The following is a 26,193-nucleotide window of genomic DNA, read 5'->3' as shown; positions in this document are numbered from 1 at the left end:
TAGCCCTGAAGATTATTATTATTACTATTTCAATAGAAACACATGGTTGTGATGCACTCCGAGAACTTTATTTGAATATCGCTAGTGCCCCACTGGTTCATGACAGGGCCGGATTTAGGTATGATGAGGCCCTAAGCTACTGAAGGTAATGGGGCCCTATATGTCTTATGTTTTAGGGAGCAGGCTAGCAGGCGGGGCCCATTACTTACATTATAGGAGCCAACACAACACAAAATACTGTTGCTGTATGTAGGTTTTATTTTTATTTTTTTATTTTATATTTTGGAAATGTACATCCAGTTGTTTTTTTTCCATTAATTTTTTTGGGCCCCCAAGAGAGTGAGCCCCTAAGCTATAGCTTGTTTAGCTTATATGTAAATCCGGCACTGGTTCATGATGTGTGTGGGTATCCGCTCCCCCCCCCCCAGCCATGCTGTTCCAAAGTGCAATCGTTAACCATCAGAGCAAAACAAAACAAACAAACAAACAAAAATTTGGGTGCAATTGCACTTTAACCAAACATTTTTTAAAGCAATGTTATTATGTACCAAAAATTGAATCGAAACATTTCCTATTCTAACTATTCATATTAAGGTTAGAATACCATTTGAGAGAAGCTTACAATCTTTTGTTGATAACTCCTCTTAAGGATCATTGTATATTTCGTTCATAATGTATAGAATTGGATAATGTAATATGGATATGAATAATGGAATAAAAATGTACAGAAAATTAATTTTACAAAAGTGATGAATGATAATGACAGGAGCATAGCATGTTGCAGAAAGGTAGTACAGAAATGCAGGTAGGTAATGCAATAACGTGATCTGGGGGGAAACACCACCATCAGCCACATCACTGTCTACAACGCAGAAAATGCTTTTGCAGAGGGAAAGCAATAGCACAGTGCCATTCTATGGATACAAGATACTATGTTGTCTATGGATACAAAGGATACAGTGTTGTAATCCCACTTAAATTTCTTAAATCTGAACCTTTATTATACACCCTGGCTTCATATAGGTTGGTAACGTAACAGATATTTAAGTAGGGCATATATGGCTCTCTGACTGGGCTTGACAATACAGGCCTGTAGCAGGGTTTGTCCTACTCCAAGGGAAATTGGGGTGTCTAGAGGCTTGACTTCCCTGTACTGTAGTTAAGGGTAATGCATACAAATAACACACAATATTTGAAGCAGAAATATTGCCACAAATGAGCATATGTGAAAAATAGAAAGATAACAGGAAAAACATGGGAAATCTGTTGGGTTGGGAACAGTGTGTTCTGGATTCTCAGGAATCGCTTTGTGGACGAATGCTGCCAGCTGTGAACGGCTAGATAACGGCTCCCTCTGTAGGACTGAGATTGCTCAGTGTGTTGAATGAGGGCCAGAATTTTTACTTGTATTGAAAAAAATTGCCTTAGAATCTCTGCTGAAGGACTGGATAAAAATAATAATAATAAGGAAATATTGGAGCATGGTCTGAAGAGATGTGTTTGGGACTTAACAACACAGGATGAGGCAATCCCCTTTCTCAGGTAAGATTGCCATTTAAGTGATTTGAAAATATGCAAGGGCAGAATTACACCCTTGCTCGAGGGATAAAATCTGGGCTTTTTGTTATGACTGTCATGGTAGAATGCCCTCCCCGGATACAAAAACTCTTCTCTTTCCTCAATTCCTAATCTCAGTCTGCTGGTTTAGTAGGATAGTGAACATAAGACAGGGCGTAACTGTCTTCTCCAATGAATGTGCACTCATTTCGCTAAAATAACTCCATTTTGCACAAAAGCCCTCTAGGGCAATTCAAAACTTAACTGATGCACCCTTGAACAGCTGAGGGTGAGGATAGCCGGCATTTTGAGTTTCCATTCGCCCCACCACCCCATGGGCGGAACTTGTCTGCTGCGGAACTGATTTGCAAGGCGGCCGCGAGCTGCCGGACGACGGAAGGGTGAGCACGCAGAACCGAGGCTTGCCGCTTGTTAGGAGCGCAGCCGCTCATTACAGGCTCTTCTTTCCTGCCGCTGAAGCTGTTCCTGTTCCTGGAGTGGCGGGAGGGGGGCGTCAGAGGAGGCTGCACCGGTACCGGCGTCTGTGCTCTCCGCCTGGGCAACCAGAAACGAAAAGGCTCCCGCCGACTCCGCTACATGGCAGGGAACTTCTGGCAGAGCTCGCATTAGTGAGTAGCTGTTTTCACGGGTCTGGGTGCAACTAGGAGATGGGAGGCGAAAGCTGTGCCGGATTACCGGGGCGGGGAGGCACAAATGGGGGGGGGGGGAGAAAAGGCGGGCGAGGCAAGTCCCCCCCCCGTAGGTCCTCCATAGGTAATAGTCGTTGGAATATTAGGTGCGGTGAGATGCGGCTTTGCGGGTGGAAGGGGTGTGCCTGGAGGTTGTGGCTTTGGGGGAAAATATGAATTCTTACACTGTTATATGTTTGTATGGCTTTATGCCAAAGCTGTTATGGGTTTTCTGCTCCTGGCTGTAAGGATGAAATTGGCTGTGTGTGCTGTTGTGTTTTTCCAGATGGAAAATCCCTTATAGAAAGTCATGCAAATCTATGGTAAAGTTCTGGTCAGCTTGCCTCAAAAACTGACTTTGTAGGGTTGGAAAAGGTCCAGAGAAGGGCATCCAAAATGTTCAAGGGGATGGAGAATCTCCCTATGAGGAAAGGTTGCAGCATATGGGGCTTCTTAGTTTAGAGAAAAGGCCGGTAAGAAGTGACATGGTGGAAGTTCATAAGATTTTGCATGGTGCAGAGAAAGTGGACGGAGAAAATATTTTCTTCCTTTCTCATGACAGTAGAACTTGTGGGCATCCAATGAAGCTGAATGCTGGAAGATTCAGGACAGATAAAAGAAAGTACTCCTCCATGCAGCACATAGTTAAACTTTGGAACTTGTTCTCCTAGGAGGCAGTGATGGCCACCAAACTGGGTGGCTTTAAAAGAGCATCATACAAATTCATGGAGGCTAAAAGCCACAGTTCTACATGCACTGTCTGAGGCTATATGCCTCTGAATACCAATTGCTGGGAATCGCAGGTGGGCAGAGTACTGTTGCAAGTTTCTCACAGGCATGTGGTTGGCTGCTGTGAGAACAAGATGCTGGACTAGATGGGTCATTGGCCTGATCCAGCAGGCTCTTCTTGTGTTCTTTCATGTGGCATTGATAAGGTGACAGCACATGTAGGGCAAGGTGCTTTTGACACAGTAAAAGTGCTGCCTGCTGTATACTACATAATTTAGTAAAGACCCCCACCCAAGAGTTTTGTGGCGCTAAAACCTAACAAACTATTGATGTTTTTTATTGAACCATACTACTAGTATCGCTTTATGCACAGTTTTTTATTTTCTATTTTGGTTCAAATGGAAAGGCATCAAGTAGTTATTTAAATTTTGGATGGAAACAGGTAATGTGAAAAATGTGGAATGTTCTGATATCTATTTGTTGTTTACTGTGAGAGGAATGTTGCCCGTTTAAATTCATCATTTCCCCCTCCTTTCTTCAAATGCTTTCATATCTGCATATTGTATCTGTGCACAAATGAATATTGTACTACGTCCCAAGAATTGGGTTGCTTATTTCCCACCACCTCCACCCACAGGAGGTGGGTGCATTGTGATATTATGAGGCTAGAGAACCTTCAGCAGATAACTTGAGGGTAACCAACTTAGTGCCCTACAGATGTTGTTGAGCTCCAACTCCCATCTGCCCAAGCCAGCATGGTCAGTGGTCGGGGAAGGTGGGAGTTGTAGTCCAGCAACATCAGGAGGCCACCATGTTGGCTACCCTTGAAATAACTGAAAGCTTGTAAAAAATTTCCATGGTGAAAAGGCTTGACTCAGGTTCATAATTTTTTTACAGAAAATGAATGGGTATCTTTTAGGATAATGCAAACTAGCACTTACTAATAGGAGAAAATTTCACCTGGCTGGAGATAATTCTCATTATTGCAGCAGTCAGTTTATCTTTCTTTGCCCACTTTTTATGTGTAATCTACCAGCACCTAAATTCTAAATGTGTTTATTTGTGAGAAAGTCTGATTTCAAAACCCAAAACAATATAAACACATAATTGGAAATCATGATGATGTTGAGATGCTTCTGGGACAGGTGCCACAGGCAGAGAGGCTGGATTGAATTTTTAGGTGTATGCATGCTTTGCATAGCATTTATTTATTTATTTATTTAAATTATATTCTGCTTACTAACCAGAGTTCTTGAGGCATCTAGCAGTATATTTAAAATACAATAAAATAGAAAGAAAGTTACTAGGGCAGAACAAAGAAGTTTCTTCCTCATTCTCAGATACTGCAGATGCTGCTCTGCAGCTGACTCTCTCGGCCCCAGCAGGCCTCAGAGGAAATGTCTGCCAAAGCAGTCACAGGTTGGGGCTTCCTTGCTTTGCTGCTTCTGCTGTCTCTTGCAGCTGCTGGCTCTTGTGGCACATGTAAGAGGTGCTGGGGGAACAAATTAGTATGGTTCTGAATAGCTAGGAAAGTTTGTGGCTTTTGCATCAGGCTGTGTAGTAGAAGCTGAAATGTAGGCTGTTTTCTATTTGTGGTACAATGGCCTTCTGTTTAGCTGGTATAATAATCTAACTTATACTGAAAGTTGTCTCTTCTCTCTCCACTTTCTTTGTAGCTTACAATGGATTTTGGATAAGCAAGATCTGTTGAAGGAACGCCAGAAGGACTTAAAATTTTTGGCAGAAGAAGAATATTGGAAGCTGCAGATATTTTTTACAAATGGTAAAAATAGTTTCACTTTTAACTTAGCCCACTGTTTCATACTGTGTGTGTGATGAATTATTTTTGTGTTAATATCTTAAAATACACAAATTCACCATAACTTTTTTTTAGAAGAAACATTCATTAGGTACCTAGTGACATGAACATGCTCCCCCAAGAGACCTTATCTTTCACCTTAAATATAGCATTCAGGTTTATTTATGGTTTGTTGTTTTTGGCATTATGCATATGTTTTCATCCTGAGACCTTGTGGATGCAAGGCATGTGTTCTAACACTGAACTTTGGGCATCTACTACATGTTTGTTTTTATGTGACAGTCCTTCAGGTCCTGGTTTAAAGGCAATAACATAATGCCTAGTTTGTATGTAAAGATGGCACTTGCAGGGGAGCTGAAACTGACAGTCCAGCCTTTACTGTGAGGTTATTCTTCTCTTGGTCTTTCACTTTAATAGTCCTTCTTGGGTTCCTCTGCAATTCTGAAGACTTGCTGTGAAACTAATAAGAGACTTCTCTGCCTTTAACTTGGATTCAGCTTGTATGATTCTTCTGTGGTGTAAGGCCAGAACATGGTTTGGACTTATGCATGTGTGTGCAAATGTGGCTGATGATCTTCCTTGTCATAGATGCTATCTGTTAAGTAGTGGCTTGTTAAGCCTGCCTAATGATTTTTTTTTTTAGCTACAGTAAGATCTGCACTGTGATCTATTGGTTCTTAGCTTGTTTTCTTAGCCACTGTAGCAGATCTGTGTAAACTTAATATGGGAAAGAGAGGGAGTATGCTAGAAACTGCTATGGCTGGATGGAGAATATTTGTATAGTGCTGCTGATTTTTGTGTCATGATATTTGGATATCATGAATGTACTCATGAATGTATACAGCATTTATTCATGGTGTTACAGTGCAGTATCAGGTTGATCACAATTGTAATGGTTGTTCCTTTAAACATTAATCATGTGTGCAAATGCCTTGCTTGGCAGTCAGCCTTTAAAATCTGTGCATAGTTATGTGAATTGGAATGGCATAACTTGCAGTGCTGTTTTAAAATGGCAGGATAATGATACAGCATTGCCATGTTCAGATTATAAATGGATGAGGGCATTCAGGAAAAATACCAAGTAATCACCTTATGTTTCATTCCATCATTTTGTCCTTCCACCTCTGCTCAGGATCCCAGACGGATGCTTCTAACATGCTTGGCACATCTCCTTTGCCTGGAAGGCCAAATAAGAGCTACCTGCACAGCTGACACCAGGGCTGCTTCTTGGCCAACTGGCAGGCAGAGCTTGTGATGGAGCAGCTGACTACTTCCTCTAGTGTCTCTCCCCCCTGCATCCCACTCCTTTCCCTAGATTAAATATGTCATACTTCAAACACCTGCTGCCCTGCCAAATTCAGCAACTATGTTGTTATTGGCAGCTTCATTCATTGAACAAATAACATCAGCGTTGTGATGTGGTTAAGCATTGTAGGCTAGAGGTGGCTCATTTTTTGTTTCTTTAGCTGAGGGCTTACGGAACTCCAGAAGGCATGTGTGATGTAACTGTAGGAGTCTAGAGTAAGTGATTTGAGAGTTGCCTTAAATTGTACATCCTAGAGCAAACTGTTGCCTTCACTGTATGGAGATTCACATGCCTCTTCTTCTTTCATGGAGCCATCTTTAAATGTTGGAATTAAGTACCATCTGACTGTGTTTGAACTAGTTTGACTTAGTGGGTAGCATGCTACACTTCGATCTAGAATACCTTTTAATCCCTCAGGTAGTTGTGGGGAAATCACTGATCCAGTTCAGCCATCAGTGGTGTAGCGTGGGGGGTGCAGGGGGGGCCGGCCGCACCGGGCGCAACATCTGGGGGTTAGGGTTAGGGGGCGCAAATCCACGGGTTAGGGGGCGCAAATTACTTGCCTTGCCCCGGGTGCTGACAACCCACGCTACGCCACTGTCAGCCATACATTTTCTGGCTTGTGACATTTCAGTTTAGCAGCCAGAAACCACCATTAAGACCACATTCCCATTTGTTCCTTGGTAGTTCCCTGGTATGTCTGAAACAGGGACCTCTGGTTTAATGTCAGTACCTGACAAGGATATTAAATCATGTTTTATATTGTGGTTTAGCAGTCTGGAAAATGTATATAAGAACCAGGCAACTGTGCTATGGTCTCAATATGTAAAAATATTATTGATGTATCTTTTAGGGTTCCTGAGGGGATGAGTCGGTTAAACTTAACAACTCTTTACATATTAAGGCTGCAGTCCTATGCATCAGTAAATTTCATGAAATTATTGGGGCTTTGAATAAATGTGGATAGGATCTGATTGTAATGACAGTGTAGAAATGTTGGCATAGTGGCTGTTTCACAGCGCAATGGGAGATAACCTTCACCACTTTAAAATCTTAACTCAGTTTTGTTTTTGTTTGTAAGTTATCCAGGCCTTAGGTGAACATTTGAAATTAAGACAACAAGTTATTGCCACTGCCACTGTCTACTTCAAAAGGTTCTATGCCAGGTAGGACCACTTTAGTGTATATATATATATATTTTCCTTTTTAAACAGAATTCATAAGTTAACAGATAAGTTGGTTTGTAGCCATATCCAGTGGGTACTGTTCAGCTGATGAAAGGCTTTTGTAAGCAGAATGGGAAGGGTAGCAATTTTCAGTTATTACATCCCACAATGCCATGGTGCCTCTGTAACAGCGATCCCAGATGCCTTCATCTGCCCCAGCTGTAATAAAACATATCTCCCATATTGGCCTCTACAGCCACAGCAGGCAATGCAACTCTCTAACTTTACCCTCAGTGGCACACTCTTCCATTGTCTCCTGAGACAGATGGATGCCAACACAACACACACAGTCTCTCTCCACCTGCTAAGTATGCTACAGAGGGTTGGGAGACCCTGCAGAACAGATTTAGAGGGGTGGGGGCTGCAGGAGGGAAGGCAAATAGCTAAAAACTGCTACCTTTCCCATTCTGCTTATGGAAGCCTTCCTGTCAGCTGAGTGATACTGTTCAATTCAACCCCATTGTCCTTCTATATATGCAAACCTTTATTTTATTTTATTTTATTTAATAAAATTTATACACTGCTTGATTGTAAAAAACCCTCAAAGCGGTTTGCAATATTGGTGGTAACTTTTCTAAAAAGCAGTGCTCTGGGTGAATAGCTCCTTCTGCCTTCTTAAAATCATGTACTGTAACTTTTCAGATATTCCCTAAAAAGTATAGATCCGGTACTAATGGCTCCTACGTGTGTGTTTTTGGCATCCAAAGTAGAGGTACGTAGAGCATATTTTTCTGTGCGTGCATAAATTTGGTATAAAAAAGAGCGGAATTTGTTTTTAACCCTAAAGAGAAAAGTTAAATTGGAGCATTTGGTGGCTTTGTTTCTCCATGTCCTTCTGGGAGAAACAGGAGCGCCATTATTCGATGCTGCATCACACCTACAAGAGGGGGAGGGTTTCTTTTGTTGTATGTGTTGTTGTTTAACCTTTAAGAAGACAATCAATAAAGATAAATTTAAAAAAGAAGATCCAGTGATGGTGATGAACTGTAGTTCATTACCATTCTAATCTGTCCTATTGGCTGAGTTGCTGTCTTGTCTTCTCAGTCTTTATAGATTCTAGGATTTAGTAAAGTGCATAGCATTTCTCCCATCAAGGGTTTTGTGCCCTTCCCTCCATCATTATTGGTGTTTGGCTGTTCATACATTCAGAATAAATGGTGATCCTTGATCACACCATGCTTCCAGCACTACAGGTTGCTTTTCTTGCCTTGTGGTTACAGAAGCTAGGTACGAGGGCCATCTTGGCAGCTGAAAGATATTCTGCTGATGGGAAGAAAAGAGATTCCTTCTCAGACAGGCTTCTTTATTATTTGCAGCGTTGTTGTGACTATAGTAGGCTGAGGTGGAGATGAACCTTTTTACACCTGTTCACCATAGGCTGCAGTGGAGCTGGGCATGGCTGGCCTTGGAAAGTGCTCAGCATTTGCCTACAAGCCTCTCAAGAGAATCTTCCTTTCACCCATCATAATGACAAGCAATTTGTCACAGTGTGTTTCTAGTGTGGAATAGCTTCCAGTGTGATTTCTTTTTTCTTGCTTTAGGAATTTGGTGTGGTCTCAAATACAAGGTTGATATCTGCTGCTACTTCTGTATGTAAGTGTAAATCATGTCCTTTAAGTGTAAATCTGCTGCTTTATCATAGGTAAAATAGTCATCATAATAGTTATAGATAAAATGTTGTCTTTTTCATAGGAAGCTGTGCATTGCTTAGAAACTTTGGGGATTAAATAGTATAACAATATCTGAAATAAATAAAACAGATTAAGTACTAACTGAAATCAATTTTCAATCTCAGCAGTAGAAATGAAAATGAATTTCTTTATCCTTAGTATGTTTGATACTTGGTTAAAGTCTGTCTCCTCTCACCCCTCTGCAAAATAGATATTTGCACATGCATGATAGCAGAAAACTAATTTCTAGAAACTGATAAATGCTTCCACACCAGTAGATAATTTGGTCAATTTGTAAGCTTTCAGAGTCTGGTAAACATTTTCTTTTAAAAAGCCATAACAACTTAATTTTCAAAGTATATAAACTAAATTTCAAAACCTATTCTCACCCACCCACCCTTTGCTTTGGTCATTGCAATACTATTTTATTCAGATTCTTTCATAGTAGTTTTTTATTGTACCTGAATTTTGTCAGGTAATCTCAAAAGTCCATATGCTCTAATATACGTAGTTTCCAGGTGCTTGAAAATGTAAAACAATACATCCAATATCCACTCCTGTGAGATTTGTGAGTTCAATGAAAAATAAATATGGTGGTTTAATTTTATCCTCTTTTTAAAAAAATGTCTCTTGACTTCTTTTAATTGCAGTGAAAACTAGGTTTTCGTATGCCTTTCCGAAGGAATTTCCTTATAGGATGAACCATGTAAGTAACCCTGTAGTGATATAGTTTGCATTCGCATATAATCTCTGAATTAGTACATTGGCACCTCCACCATAAATATATTTATTCGAAAGTAAGCTCCACTAATTGATAAGTGGAACTTACTTCCTCATGTGCATCACTTACATTGCCCTTTTGTAAATGGGTTCAACAGTTGAACTGGTGTCTAATAAAATGTATTATGCACAGAATTTCATTACAATATATTTATGTTGAGTGGAATGGATTTACCTAGTCTCCAAAGGATCTGTGTTTTCCCTCCTTCCTTTTAATGTGAGCAGTGTGTTTGATATGATTACCTTATTAGATGCGGTCCTCAAAAACCTGAAACCACACAAAGCCCCAGGCCCAGACGGCTTCACAGCAGAATTCTATAGGAAATTCAAAGAACCCTTGATGCCCTACATGACCCGCCTATTCAACGACATCATAAAAGGGGGCCCCATCCCCAAAACCTGGACCCCCTCCAAAATAGTCTCCATCCCAAAACCACTAAAAGACAGCCTCAAAGTAGAATCATACCGCCCAATCTCATTAATAAACCAAGACTACAAGATATTCACATCAATCTTGGCCAACCGCCTAAAAATCTTCCTACACAAGTTAATAGCCCCAGACCAGACTGGCTTTGTCCCTGGCCGCAATATAACAGACCCCATCAGGAAACTACTGAACCTGATCGAACACAGCAAGGCAACCAAACTCCCATTGACAATTATGTCCCTAGACATCCTCAAAGCCTTTGATTGCTTAGAGTGGAAATACATATTAGCAGTACTAACTAACATGAAATTTGGCCCCAACTTCCTACAAATCCTCAAACAAATATACTCCCAAGCCTCAGCAAAATGCAGAACTAACAATATGGATTCTAATACTATAGCTATCCAAAGAGGCACGAAACAAGGATGCCCACTGTCTCCCTTCTTATTTATCCTGGCTCTGGAACCCCTAGCAATCCGCATCCGAGCAGCCACAGACATCAAGGGAGTGGAAATAAAAGGCAGAACCTATAAATTAGGGCTCTTTGCAGGTGACCTAATGGTCACAACACCAGACCCCATAAGCACAGCAACCTCCCTAATCAGAGAACTCAACACATTTGCAATGGTGTCGGGCCTACAGGTAAATTTTACAAAGTCAGAAGCTATGTGCTTCAACACCCCTCCTCACACCCAAAAAGTACTCATGAAGGTCACCAAAATAAAACTTTGCCACACCAAGTTCAGATACCTAGGGGTACAAATAACCAGAAATCTCAATAAATTGTATCTCCACAACTACAAGCCCCTGTGGCGACAAATTAACAAAGACCTAAAGAGATGGAATAACATGAATTTCACTCTCTCAGACAAAATAGCCATGATCAAAATGATCACACTCCCAAAACTAACCTACCTATTCCAAACCCTCCCAGTCTGGATCCCCTCAACCCAACTTCGCAGTTGGCAGAGAAAACTACACTCTTTCATCTTCTCACATAAAAAACCAAGAATAAGCCCCAAATACCTGCACCTCCCCACCTCAGAAGGAGGATGGGGAATCCCTAACATAGAAGCATATTACAATGCCAACCAAATACGCCATATAATCCCATATATACTGGAAGATGAGACAAAACAATGGGTACACCTAGAGAGGGACACAATTGAAAATATCTGCACCACAACATACCCACTCCTCCCAAACAAACTAAAGAAAATTCCCACAACACTTAGCAGGTACACACAGACCATGCTCAAAGCATGGAAAACACAAATAGGCAAACTATCCCCAACCCCATCCCCACTAATCCCCCTGGCGTACCACCCATTATTCCACCATGCAGCACAAAACCTCCAGATAAAAACCTGGTGAACCAAAGGCTTATATCGCCTAATAGACTTTTATAAAAATAACAAACCCTTGTCAACACAAGAAATACAAGACAAACTAGAAGACACCCAAATGCCCTGGTTAACACAACACCAACTACATGCCCTCTTAAACAACCCAACAGTAAAATCAGCAGCAACTAGGCCCCTGACAACCTTCGAAAACCTCCTCCTAACAACAAAGGGAAACGGTAAAGGGATGGTATCCGCAATATACAAAATACTACTCCAAAATCCCGCAAATCCCCTAGATGCAATCAAAAAACAATGGGAGAATGACATAGGCTTGTTAGGATATTTCCGTTCCACCTTAAAAGGGAGCAGGCTGTGAGTCACAGGGTCTGCGTATTTCCTGTTCACAGGATGTTTATGTTTTCTGTTGCTTTCGTTTCTGTGTGTGCTGGAGACACTGACGCAGGCAGTCATGTCTTTCTTTGTTCTGATCAACGCTGAATAAACTTGTAAATAATGCTCTCCTGAGTGCAACTTCTGGCTGTGCATTATCTGCTGATAGAGAGTGTGTATTGGCTCTAGATGTTGGGCTATTTCTGGAGCTCATGTCACTAATTGCTGATACTGCGTGACTACGGGAGATCGATGGATCGTCCGGCAGCCGGCTTGGGGGCCATGATGGACTTTATCTCCCTGGCAGTATCCCAACAAGGCTATGAGATTAACCCCACTCAGTGGACCAGAATGTGGTCTAAACCCCCCTTTAAATCCATATCAACGAAAAGAAAAGAACTCACACTGAAACTCACCTACAGGTGGTACCTAACACCAAGGAAACTAGTGCTACTACACCCAGGAACCTCACCAAAATGCTGGAGAGGGTGCACCTCCACAGGCACATACCTCTACATGTGGTGGGAGTGTCCCAAAATCCAACTATTCTGGACAACAGCCATACAAGAAATATGTAAAATAACTAAGCAAGTAATAGGCATCACCCCAGAATTGGCCCTACTAAACATCTTCCAAGACAACAATGCCCATTTACACCACAAAGAACTCATAACCCACCTACTTTCAGCAGCCAGAAACACCATAACCAGACACTGGAGAGACCTGTCAGGAGTAAACATGGACCAATGGTACCAAATAGTATGGGAAACAGCCCTATTAGAAAAATTAACTAATAAACTGAAACTGACACGGGGACAAACAAAAGAAGACGCCTTCACCCCGGTATGGCTCCCCTTTATCACATACACAGCCCAGCAGGACAATGACAATAATCCACTAACAGCATACAAATCAATATGGCTAACCTGATCCGAAACACCCACCCACCTCACTCACACACGAAAACAAAGATCACCACAGCCAATCACAAGCAAACAATCACACCCTAGGCCAACCCCAACCTCTCTCACCACCAAAGGAACACAAGTGAACAACACAAGTAACGCTGACACCAAACTCTACATACATTAAACATAATAGAAACACCGCCACCCGACCCCACCCCCACACTTCTTCCCTCTCTCCACCCCCCTTTCTTTTTACTTTTTTTTCTTCTCCCCCTAATGCCTCAACAAATGAAACGGATTTGTAAAAATGCTACATGGGGGGGGGGGGGAAACGAGGCATCACACTTCTGTAAAACAAGAAAATCCTTAATAAAATTTTTTTTAAAAAAATATGATTAACTTATTTTGTATTTTTGCAGATACTAGAATGTGAATTCTATCTCTTAGAATTAATGGTAAGTTCATCTGTTTACCTCTGCATTGGCTTAACTTTATACAGCTTTATATACAGCTTTCCTATTTGTTAAAGGGGATGAAATGAGCTATTACCCACAGCACTTACCTTTAAATAGGCAATATTGTCCACACCTCTCCCCAGTTGCACTGCAAGGAGCATTCCTTTTTATAGTTTAGTAGTCCATGAAAGCTAAGCAGAAGTTAAGAATAGAGTTGCTCAAATTACATATAAAACCCGAATGTTTTCTTTGTATAGATATTTAAATACATTATATTCAGTTTGTAAGACATACAGTGGTACCTCGGTTTACGAACTTAATCCGTTCCGGATGTCCGTTCTTAAACCCAAGCCGTTCTTAAACTGAGGCGTTCTTTCCCTAATGAGGCCTCCCGCTGCTGGTATCTTTCCACCCCACCATTCGGATTCCGTTTGTAGACCGAGGTAAAGTTTGCTAACCGGAACACTACCGGTTTTGCAGAGTCCGTATACCAAATAGTTCGTAAACAGGGCTGTTCTTAAACTGAGGTACCACTGTACTATAAATACTTAACCACAGGTGTAGGTTCAGGGACCCATGTCATGTTCTTACATCTCATAAATACTTCTCTGGAAATGTGTGTACTCTTGGCTACTTTATGTACTGACAACTGCTCTTCCAATCAGTCAGCTAACCAGTACAGGCAGCACAGCTACTCTATTCATCATGTTGGTCAGACAACAGGCAGTGTAATACTTTGGACTCCACCCACCTTTAGCTTTGGCCCTGCTCACCATTGGCATGTGGCCTCTGTCAGATTACCCTTGACTTTTAAAAACTCTGTTCTAAGGTGTGCTTTGTGGTTAAAAATTCTCCCTCTTTTTAGTGTAGTTTGCAACACATAGCGTCTTTGCACATTGCACCTCTGTTCTGAACTAGTGGAGGAGGAGCTTCCTCCTATAGTCTCTCTGACATAATGCCCCATTTATATTATAAGAAGAGAAGTGAGAACTTACTTGAATTTCAAACTAGTGCCAGTTATTTTGGCAAGCTTTTAGTTTATGTAGTTTTAAACACAGGCTGTTCTTTTGCAAGATTCATTTTCCAGTGAGGTATTTAGGTTTGTGGGCAAATAAGGTTTTTGTTGGCTACAGTTGTGTCACTTTGTGTCTCTGAGGGAGATAGACTGATAGGCAGTCTGTCAGCTTCTACAGAGGAGTATTCTAAAGAGACTACTGACCTCATTTTGACAGAATAACGGTGCTGCAACAGTAACATGTTGAATGGAAGGCAGGAAGCACCTAAATTTGTAAGTCAGATGTTTTGAATTCTTGCTAGTGACAATGAGCTTTGTGCTGCACTTAATTTTAAATGGCCTTTTAAAATCAATCTTTCCAGGACTGCTGTTTGATAGTATACCATCCTTATAGACCTCTACTCCAGTATGTGCAAGATATGGGCCAAGAAGATATGCTGCTACCCCTTGCCTGGTAATAAATATAAAAATGTTTAAAGAGTGTGTTCATCTGAGGAAGAGTACAAGATTAAATACAACAACGGAGGTGAAGTCTGCTAACTGACTTTGCAGACACTTTCCCCAGTTTGCCAAAGCCACGTGAGCCAATATCTAGACATTTCCCTGGGGATCAGTATTAGTTTAATACATACTGGAGGACACATGGAACCAGTTTGGTTTATTTGCCACCATTGTATTGTTTTACATATGACCTGTACAGCCTTTTCTTCAAAACACCCAAGGGGAACACATAGTAATTAGATACTCTGATTACTATTTTATTTATTTAGTATATTTATCCCTGCTCTTCATGGAACTCAAGGTGGCTTCAGCAAGGTGCCTGCCCTCAAATCATCCCTAACCTTGTCTTGCAGTAGGAAAGATGACATCATATAATGTCTCTGAAGTTGTACCTTGGTTGTAGAACGCCCTGGAACTCGGACGTTTTGGCTTCTGAACGATCGAAACCCAGAAGTAACTGTTCCAGTTTTTGAACATTCTTTTGGAAGCCAAACATCCGAAGGGGCTTCCCTGGCCAATCAGAAGCCGTGATTTGGAAGTCGAATGCTTTGGAAGTCGAATGGACTTCCGGAATGGATTTGGGAAGAAATTAAACCAGTGTTCCAAACTGCAAAGTATGTAGCGGGGGGGGGGGGATTTCAAACAGAATGTAAATGTTTAAAGGAGAAATAAGCTGGTGTGTTTGTGGCATATTACCTTGACTCCCTTATGTGAAGAAATGAATGGCAGCATGCTGATTGGTTGCTTTTGTTTGTGCAGGAGGATAGTGAATGACACGTATAGAACTGATCTTTGTCTGCTGTACCCTCCTTTCATGATAGCTCTAGGTAAGTAACACGTTAAAAAGTGCTTTATCGCTATTTGAATGGAATGATTTGGTGTAGAGTTCCACCCATGACCATCTTCATATAAAGTCTGGTGTTGACATAATAGCCTCAGTTTCATTTTTTTACTTAGTAACTGAAATGCTTTTATGGTGTTAATTTAAAAAAATCTAATGGAGCAACTAGGACACAAAAGTTAAATGTACATGTTAAGTGTCAGTGTGAAAAGTATCTAGAATGGCTTGATGGAAAAATCCTCTCTTGAGAGGTAGACAGTGGTACAAAGAACATGTTCTGGAAATGTCCTTTGCCATTACTAGTATGTTACCCATCATTCTGCAAGTATTGTTATCTAACCTTATGCAACATTTGTTTCCCTTGCAGCTTGTCTACATGTGGCTTGTGTTGTCCAGCAAAAGGATGCTAGACAGTGGTTTGCTGAGCTCTCTGTTGATATGGAGAAGGTAGATACATTTTCTTTCCTAGGTACAGATTTATTGTGTAATAGGAAAACATGTATGCTAGCCACATGTCCTCATGTAAAGTGGTAGCTTCATAGGACCAGGTATTATAATCACTTCTTGACAATGCTTGAACACCGGACTAGCTTCTGGTCATTTTGGGGGCAGAATTCATGGTGCAGGTGCTTATTTTCAAAGTCCTATGTGTATTGGAACTGGGTTGATGTAAATCAAACGAAGGCTGTGTTTATTTCCTCTTGAAATTACTGACCATTCAGCTAATTTCCTAGTGCACTGATCTCTGAGTATAAACTCTATTATGCTCTAAGATTAAAGCTCACATTAATTCCCAGTAACAAATCCCAAATAATCCCAAGTACCAATGTCTTAAGATGTTGAATGTTTTAAAGTAGGCTCAGAATTTGTCCTTCCCCACCCAGCGGGTAAAATATTAAATATATTATTACTAAATTTAAACAGACAGAGGGTAACAGAAGACTTAATATTTTCGGACCTATTCCTTGTATATGAAGTGTGTGCCTGTTGCTGGCAGACACATAGAAACATGCCTACGTTTTGTCATCTGGACATATTTTTGTTTAGATTTTAGAAATAATCAGGGTTATCTTGAAACTGTATGAACAATGGAAGAACTTTGATGAAAGGAAAGAAATGGCTACTATTCTAAGTAAGATGCCTAAACCAAAACCACCTCCAAACAGGTAGGTGTCTTCAAACTTTGTTTTCTCCTTGTTGTACTTACCTATCCCTATTTCTATATCTGTCTATATTTCTCTTGATCTGAAGAGTGTATCCAAAGTGTAAACAAGAATTTTAACCATATTCCAGAGATCTATCAGAATGTGTTCCTAGTTGCTAGAAATTTGATGGTTCTCATGTTAACAGTTACACAACTTCCTGCTTTTCTTTTGTGAAATTACCTAATAGAAATGAGTTAACTCTCCAGAATTGTGTAGGCATAGGCAACCTCCTTCTGAATCTTCAGGGACTATAACAATCTTTATCAATATCGTTTGAACATGATGAATGGCTGTGCTTGAACATAATGCTTTAAACTATGATTTTGGACTGTTAGTCATTGGATGTTTGTAAACTGAGTGACATTGTTCCTTGACTATCATATTAAAGCTTTTTGGTTTGCAGGGACCTTTTTACCAGGCACATTGTCTGCTTATAACAAATAGGATTAGCACAGGCTTACTGGCAAGGGGTTGGTGGATAGGTTGTTGTGATTTTGGACAAGATATACATAACCTTTGCCCCTTGCAACTCTGGTTATGAGCTGAGTGTGAGATCATTGTGTGGGCTAAATTCTATACCTGATTTTTGAGAAACAAGTGTGCATTTCAGGAACAAGTAATCTTTTTAATAACCACACTGCTCCCTACCCAGGCAGTTGTTGGCATAACTAAGTGAAAGTATGAAGACAAAAGCTACAAGGACTCAGAAAACTTTTTTTTTTTATTTCCTCAGTCATGATTTAAGCAAGACTCACAATTTGTAGGAGTTTGAGGCAAATTTCCGTGGTGCTGTTTACATTTTGCCACTTGCACAGGCTCTCCTAGAATAAATTCTTGTATGCTCTCACATGAAGTAAATGTAATTAAAGAGCTGCATGTTGATTGACCTTGTCCACTGTGACTTCTTGTGCTTCCAAGATTGTAGAATAAAGACTGTAATCTCCTGCCTTGCTGTTACATTAGAGATGCCTTCATGAAATGAATTCACAGAAGTAAAAGAAATAATTTTTAAAAAATATATCCATATTTGTTTTGTCCCGAACAGTGAAGGCGACCAAGGTCCAAATGGAAGTCAGAATTCTAGCTACAGCCAGTCTTAAGTCATTCCAAAGAAACTCATTGTGGACCACTTTGGATTATGTCATGATGGATTTTTTCTTGTGTGGAAGACATGAACACAAGGTTTCAATAATGTCTTTTCAGAAAGAACTTGAAGAATGTTTCTGTCAAGCACATTGAAAACTTTCCCATAAATACACACCCATTTGAATTGTGGCACTAACACATTTAACACCACTTCTCAGTCTCCAAACAAGTTGAAAGCCTGGATAAAGCTAGAAAAAACATGATTAACTTCAGTATGGACAGCATTCAACACTTTAGTTGTTTTTTTAAAAAATGAAGAGTTAAAGAAACTGTTACCACGAAGCTGGGTGAGTAACTGGATTGTCTTGCCCCCATACCAGTTTGACCACAGGAGGTGGCTTGAAATGTTGGATTTGAAATCCTAATTGACCAGGTATATACTCTAAATGCTAGTGAATATTGTACAAGAGGGAAAATGCACTTCTTCAGTAAATTCTTGAAAGGAAAAGACTCCTTAAACAAAGAGTAAGATAGTTTTGCATTCCTCACCTGAAATTTAACAAGATAGTCTTAGTCTATACCTATAATTTGCTAGCAGAAATTGAAATCCAGTACCCACAAAAGTGCAATATGTATAATGCAAATTGTGGCTGTTGTAGGGAGGAAAATTTCAACCTTTACAAGTGCTAAACTATTAAGTCATACTTTGCAATCCAATCAAGTTGAATAATCTAACCTATTTGAGGTAATGGTGGATGTGTTGTGTGCTATAGAAGTTAAGCTTGCCTTCATTGTTACAAATCATTCATCGTAACAGAGGCTTCTTAAGAAAGCAGCAAGTATTCAGATGAAAATAAAACGTACTCCGTAGGAAACTATTTATTAATTACTGTAAAAATTTAACTAGAGAGGCTTAATTTTTTTAAAACCACAGGGCCATATCCTGTGCTCTTTACTCAGGCACACCTTCCACTGAAAATGGGATTTGCTTCAAAGCCTTTAGATTTTAATGAACATTATGCACACACAATTTCATAATAAAGTAAGTGTCTGTTATCCTAAAACAAAATCAAATAAAAATAACTACTGGATTTCAGTCTTAGGTCTTTTTTCATCCCAGAGAACAACTTTAAACTGGCACAAAGCCAGAGGAATGTTGGTTTGAAGAATCTTGTCACTTGGTGCTTGTTCTAAAACTTGATTTTTTAAAAAGCAGCAGTGCCTGCTTCTACTTGATCTGTCATTCAATTAAGTGTAACCAAAGTGTTTTTGTATGCAAGTGATTGGGCTCTTTGCACTTAACTGTAAGTTATTTTTATAAAGTGTGTTTGGATACTGACTTACGAAAACACTTCTGTGAGAAGTGATGTGTTTCTGGCCTTTTCATACTCTCCTTATTTGTTCTGCTTATTTTGTTGTCTTGTTCCACACCCGTGCTAACATGATTGGTTGAAGACACCTTGTCCTTAGCCATATGGAAATTAATTTTGTTCCCCTGAGGGTTTAAACTTTATTTGTAATATGAACTAGCTGGGTAGGAATAAAAACAAATGCAAATTGACAACTTTGTCTGGTTCTTTTATTCTGGAGTGATAAATAAACGATACAAATAAATCAAGGTGGTATTGCAGATATATAAATAAAGAATGGAATCAGGATCCGCTGAAATCGGTGGAAGTTGTTTAATTGGAAATATGATTGCATTGTTGATTTAACTGCGGAATAGTAATAGGTTATGTAGATGTAGCATATTGTATTCATACTATGAGCACTTCCCCTGTTGGTTGAAAAATTTTTTCCACATACTATTACTTCCACGAGCATTTACTATCAGAAAGCAAAAAGCAGGGCTATACAAAGAGTCAAAGACTTTAAAAGCAAGAAGAAGAAACCAAGGTTATCTCTTACATGCTGGATAAACATTTGAGCTCTGTTTTATGTGCAGGAAAAATTACTGGGAAAATTAGCTAAAGTTGTTTGAAGAAAGTGTCTAATTACTAATTTTAAAATGCACAATTTTAATTTGAAATCACGACTAACCAAAATTCAGTTAGCATGTAAGAGTTGAAATTAATTGCAGTGTTAAGAGAACAACCTGATTATTATTTAGGCTATTATATTGATCCATTGCAAATTTCATTCAAATAGCAAAACTATTTAAGAGGAAATATTCAAATTTTGGAGAAGATATTTCCATAATGGGGAATAGCCTGGTTGAATATTCAAAACAGGTATCAGTTCTTTCCTGCTGTGTAACACAACCAATATACTGCTACACAAAATAGTTCCTAAATCTATATAGATCCTTAATAAAAGTTAGCCTTCACTCTGTGTACTATGAGGATACTGAATAGGTCACTATTCCTGACGTCATTTCCCCGCAGAAGATTCATACTCAGCCCATTCCTTGAAGCCACCAGCATAATTCTGAGCTCTGCAAGCACATAAAGTAAGCATCTTAACATTTCACACTGTACAAAGTATTTTAGTTAGTTATCCTTTCTCTAAAACATACTGGCCAGATCACTGATTTGCTCAGAACTCAGTGGGCTCAAAACTTTACGGGAATGTTAGCCTTCTACATCCAAATTCAAAATACTTTGTGCTGCATTCTCTGGTGTAACAATTATTATTTAACAAGACAAGGAAACAAAGGAGCATGCATATGATGTCTTCCTCAAACAGCACAACCCACAATAGCCTCTTAAACAAATAGTTCATTTTGCAAAACAGATACAGTTTTATTGAGTAAAAACTATTAATCACACCACCGGATTTGGCTGCAGCCCATACAAGATTTTTAATTCTGGTTTTTGTCACAGCAGCCAAAGGTATTAAGATTCTGCAGAGTCCACGCAGAACCTTTGATGTAGCAAAGCAGAATAAGGTATCACCTTAGTTATGTTTTTTAAAATCACAATTGGATTTCCTTTTAAGAGGAAAGCTGTGAAATGGCAGGTGGCAGTTTTAGATTGAAGGCAACGACTGATTTACATGCGTCCAAGGCGGCCCAGAAGTAGCTGGAAAAGGGGGCAGAAGGGGGCCTAATGGGCTTATGCATGCTTCATTGTTGCATGCGATGATGACCTGAAATGCAATCCCCACACAAATCAGGGGTTGCCTCTATTTCCATGTATAGTGGTACCTCGGGTGAAGTACTTAATTCGTTCCAGAGGTCCGTACTTAACCTGAAACTGTTCTTAACCTGAAGCACCACTTTAGCTAATGGGGCCTCCTGCTGCTGCCACGCCGCCAGAGCACAATTTCTGTTCTCATCCTGAAGCAAAGTTCTTAACCTGAAGCACTATTTCTGGGTTAGCAGAGTCTGTAACCTGAAGCGTATGTAACCCGAAGCGTATGTAACCCAAGGTACCACTGTACTATCTTCAAGGAAGATCTGTTACTCTATGCAGGGCTGTAGCTAGGGGGTGGTGAGGTGGGCCCCCACCAAGGCTGCAGGTGGGGACACACAAAATCAGCTAAAATATGTCCATAAATATGTCTATAAATAAAAATATTGATTATTGCCTCATAAGAAAAGGTTTTAAATACAGGGTGAATTGAATGGGTAGAGGAGAGGTGGAAAGAAGAGCTAATTTGTCCATGGCTAGGGGGCGCAATCTGGACGGTTTTGCCAGGGGTGCAAGATCACCTAGCTACGGCTCTATAGTTATATTTACTGCAAATGGAGCCCTGTGAAAAATACATACACTTAGAATTAAAGAATTCTGGGAAGCTGCTGAGCACAGAGATTAGTGTACCAGTACTGAGCTGAACGCCAGTCTTTCTATACATTAAAAAAATCCTAGTTATCTCAAGCTGTCTTCATTTCAGCAGTCTAATGTAGGTGTTGTGTGTGACATTTTTTGTTGTGGCTGTTAAACGATTGGCTGCCAGGAATCCTTGACAATCTATTGCAAGTCACTCAGAGGGCTGCTAGTAGATCCTGATCTATGTTCTGCCCACCACTGCTCTAGGCAGTTTGCTGTCAGCCTACATGCACGAGAACATTACTTTTTGTGATTGCTTCTACGGAGTGAAATGCCTGTAGCATTCCAAAGAACTTAAAACAAGCTGACCTAGTTTTTTTGTTTTTTGTTTAAAGGACTAGAGTGACCAGTCCTGCTTCAGCCTCACTGACTTGCACAAATAGATGGCACAGACTACTTGCAACTGTAATGATTAAAATTTCATGGCAAGGGTGATACGTTTTGAATGGCAGGAGACAAAGGTTCCGGTTTGCTTCAGTGGTGCCAGGCCTAGGTCTTAACTGAGCAACAAGTTTCTTAGAAGCAAAGATCAGGGTCATGGAATGAAAAGCTATTGATTCACCACACTTCAGAGTAGAACATCAGGGTAAGTATTAAAGCAGAGGTAGAAGTCAGTAAAGATACATTTATGCAGTTTGTCCCTGAGTATATATACTCACCTGCTGAAACCCAGAGACTTTGCAGCAGCTAGAGCTTGTATGCTTCTCACTCCTGCCATACAGGAAAAGACTAAAATGTCTGATTTAGAAGGCATATCTTGATTGTATATCTCCTTAAAATGTACCGGTTCCATCTGCAAAGCTTCCACAACCTCGCCCACTACAAAAACAAAGACTGACTGTTGAATTAAGCAGCTGACTATGATGAATCATTATAAAGCAAGTAAGTGCAAAAGGTCATAAAATCCATGATACGTGGGTGAACCTTACATATCTCCTGTTACATAGGTAAAAGGTTTTGAGCTAGCTGGCCTTGTATTTCCTCCTCACTCCGCTCATGATCAGGAAGTGTGGAAGCTTACATGGAATGCTGATGGATCCAGGAATTTTCCCATACTGCTCAATTTCCCATTTTTCTCTAACATCAACAAGCAAAATGGCCTTGGATTGCAGCAACTCCTTGAGTTCTTTGTAGGAGACCTTATCTTTAGCAGTGCAAAAACGGCAAACAATCACGTCTGGCTTTTCAGTTTTTAGATCTGTAAAGAGAAGAAGCTATTACTCAAGAAAGCAATATTGTCTCTGGACCATCATTTCTCAAATACATCTACTAGCAACTTCTAATGTTACCAATGAGCACAGTTTATGCCAGTGGCTTTATAGGGCAGAGCTTTCCAAACTTTTCATGTTGGTGACACACTTTTAGACATACACACTGCAGCTGACACACTATGTCGTGACACACGGTATCCTCCCCCAAAAAATATTGCATTGTCAAATGTACTCATAGATTTTCATAATTTCTGTATCATTAGAACTCAGGATCTGACAGTGAAATTGAAAGGGAGTAGTAGACTCAGAAGCGAAAGTGTTTCATCAAACAACACATCATGTGGCATAGGCCACTGGCCTACACACCATTTTAAAGGTGATTAGGTTAAACCAGATGAGGGGTTATTAAGATTGGCAAAATGCTTTTTTTGTGTTTTGCTGAGAGTTGTAAAACTCTACAGGTTCAGAGTACAGTGGTGCCTCGCAAGACGAAATTAATTCGTTCCGCGAGTTTTGTCGTCTTGTGATTTTTTTCGTCTTGCGAAGCACGGTGTCGGGAAAGTTTTGGAAAAGCTTCAAAAATCACCAAAGTCTTTAAAAACCTCAAAAAAGGCTACCACACCGCGTTCTATGAGTTGCTCCTCAAAGTCAAGTCGCAACTGTATTAACGGTGTTAAGAAAAAGGAAACAAACTTGCAAGACATTTCCGTCTTGCGAAGCAAGCCCATAGGGAAAATCGTCTTGCGAAGCAGCTCAAAAAACAAAAAACCCTTTCGTCTAGCAAGTTTTTTGTCTTGCGAGGCATTTGTCTTGCGAGGTACCACTGTATTTTTATAGTCCACAAAACCACATGCTATAATAAATTTGTTAGTCTGGACTTACTGTGTGGTATCTTTAAAATGTTTTCCTTTTAGGGAGAAGAGGGGCCCCAACCGCCCTTGCTCCCAGCCTGGTACAAAGCAGGCTTGGATTCCAGCCTCTCCCTCCCATTCAAGAGGAGATATAGGGAAACAACCAATGCAATGAAAGATATAAAAACAGCTTAGAACTATTCTCCCTAAGTGTGAAATATGTAGTTGCTACTTAACTGTGGAGCACAAACCCACAAAGCCCCACTGTCACATCACCAGGTCTCTTGTGACATGTGGGTGTGCTTACCCTTCTCTTCTGATCAGGGAATAACTTAAATATATAGCATCTGATCTGATATTGAGATATGATACTACTTCCTCCTTTAAAATTTCCTACATGCAAAATTGTCACACCTTTGTCCCCAGCTGCTTTACAGAGGCATGAGGTCATTACTCTTTTACAAAGAAAGAATGAGGCCGAAATATAGCATAGGCAACTTTGCCCAATTTCTCCCCCCACCCCTTTCGGAATAGGAAGCTAGATCTGGCGGCTTCAATGGATCTATTTCGCAAGCAGAGCCAAACGTCCTAATCCTAAAATTAGGACTGAGAAATGTTCCACTAATGAAACATAACTGGGTTAGGGGGCACATTTTATGGTCAGGGATGCCGCACGGAATCACAGACTTGTAGAATTGGTAGGGGTCGCGAGGGTCATCTAGTCCAACCCCGTGCCATGCTGGGATTTTTGGCCCAAGGTGGAACTCGAACCCTAGACCCTGAGACGAAGAGTCTCATGCTCTCCCGACTGAGCTATCCCAGCAATCAGATCTGCTGAATTATGCAAGTGCGGATCTGATCTTACACTGATGCTAGCGAACGTCAGACTATGCTGTAGGTTCGGTATAGGGAAGGAGAGATGCTTTCTCCCCAGCCCCGCCCCGAAGCGCGCGCGCCGGCGTCTCCCCTCTCTCCCCACCCACTCCGGGGCACTTACGGGCCGGACTCCAGAAGGGGCCACGGCCTGCTCCCGATTCCAGCAGCAGAATGGAGCCGCGACCGTGGCTCCCTGCCAGCAGGCACTTCCCTCGCCCGCCTCTCGCACTGACCCCTGTCCGCTTTGCTGTCAAAAGAAAGGTCGCCCGACCCAGCCGGCTGCAGCAGCCCCACATGTTGCCCAACGCGGCTCAGGTATCTGCGCGTTTTAACATGTCTCCTCCCATTCTTTGCCGGGCTTCCCAAGCTATAGCAGGCCGCGTCGTTTGCCTGTCTTTTCGTCTGTGCCTTATAGGCGCTTTGCACCAGAAGCTGCTACCTCAATCCTATGCCCATTTGCTTAGAAGCCTCCTGTAGGGCTTACTCCCGAGTACACAAAAGACATTTAAAGTGCACACACACACATATCCCTCAAAGGAATTGTACTTTACCCCTCAGAGAACTACAGTTCCCAGCACCCTTAACAAACTACAGTTCTCAAGGTTCCTGGGAGTGGGGTGTGTGCTTTAAACGTATGCTGTTTAAAGTGAGTCTAGAATTGCATGCCAAATAAGCACTTCTGTTTTCTTCTCAACCCAGTGGAACGGTTTCCCTACCTCTGGAGGTTGTGGACTCTCCTTCCTTGGAGGTTTTTAAGCAGAGGTTTGATGGCCATTTATCATGGATGCTTTAGCAGAGACTCCTGCATTGCAGGGGGTTGGACTAGATAGCCCTTGGGGTCGCTTCCAACCCTACAATTCTGATTCTACGAGTTGTATTATGTTAACACCACTTCCTTTTCTCTGGGTGCCCTCAGTTTCCCCTTTTCTGCACAATTAAGAAGTTCTTTTGTTTATGCCCTCGTTTCACCTCAAAAGGATATTGTAGGGCTGGAAAAGGTGCAGAAGAGGGCAATCAAAATGATCAAGGGACTGGAACAATTCCCCTATGAGGAAATGATATAATATTTGGGGCTTTGTAGTTTAGGAAAAAGTTTAGGAGTAAGCGGGGACACGCTAGAAGTGTATAAAAATATGTATGATGTTGATAAAAGTGGATAGAGCAAAGCTTCTTTCATAATTCCACAATCAGTGAAGTGGAATGTTGAAAGATTGCTGGGGAAAGCATTCTACTCCCCCCCCCCACCTTAATTTGATGGTACAAGATTTCAAGTATTACTATGTTTTTAAAAAATATACTAACAAGTGTAGAACTCTATATTCACCCTTGGGCTAGTCTTGGGGAGCAAAGATCACTCCTATACTTGAGCCTTCCACATGGCAAGCCTTGTGCTACCAGCTGAGACTACAGACTGGTGATTCACCCGGTAGCATTATTTATGACAACATTCCTTACACAGAAATGCTTCAAATTATATTGCTTTATGCAAACAAATACTTTTAAAACCTAGATGAGGCTTATTCATTCATATGAAA

General features: G+C 40.7%; 3 protein-coding genes across 5 annotated transcripts in view; 2 read left to right on the top strand and 1 right to left on the bottom strand.

The window, feature by feature from the left end:
* USP45 (ubiquitin specific peptidase 45) overlaps positions 1-26,193 on the top strand; it is a 128,233-nt gene that overhangs the window by 47,900 nt on the left and 54,140 nt on the right. The gene's annotated exons all lie outside the window — the stretch shown is intronic.
* CCNC (cyclin C) lies at positions 1,968-19,514 on the top strand. 2 transcript variants are annotated; one of them, XM_081186666.1, is made up of 12 exons: positions 1,968-2,186; positions 4,652-4,758; positions 7,182-7,266; positions 7,969-8,038; positions 8,868-8,919; positions 9,647-9,702; positions 13,267-13,302; positions 14,680-14,771; positions 15,578-15,645; positions 16,027-16,106; positions 16,707-16,825; positions 18,068-19,514. In XM_081186666.1, the coding sequence occupies exons 1-12, from the start codon at positions 2,155-2,157 to the stop codon at positions 18,144-18,146; spliced, it is 876 nt and encodes a 291-aa protein (XP_081042792.1). In that variant the 5' UTR covers positions 1,968-2,154; the 3' UTR covers positions 18,147-19,514. The 2 variants fall into 2 exon arrangements, with proteins under 2 accessions (XP_081042792.1, XP_081042793.1); XM_081186667.1 differs by having other exon boundaries at positions 1,971-2,186; positions 17,910-19,514.
* TSTD1 (thiosulfate sulfurtransferase like domain containing 1) lies at positions 19,508-24,973 on the bottom strand. The gene is made up of 4 exons (XM_081186678.1): positions 24,780-24,973; positions 22,742-22,918; positions 22,380-22,539; positions 19,508-20,384 (listed from the first exon to the last, which is right to left on the bottom strand). The coding sequence occupies exons 1-4, from the start codon at positions 24,952-24,954 to the stop codon at positions 20,321-20,323; spliced, it is 576 nt and encodes a 191-aa protein (XP_081042804.1). The 5' UTR covers positions 24,955-24,973; the 3' UTR covers positions 19,508-20,320.

This window comes from Podarcis bocagei, assembly GCF_964188305.1.
Source record: "Podarcis bocagei genome assembly, chromosome: 3".
Lineage (NCBI taxonomy): Eukaryota > Metazoa > Chordata > Lepidosauria > Squamata > Lacertidae > Podarcis > Podarcis bocagei.
Note: the sequence above shows the minus strand (reverse complement) of the source record. Positions and strands in the feature narration are given on the sequence as shown.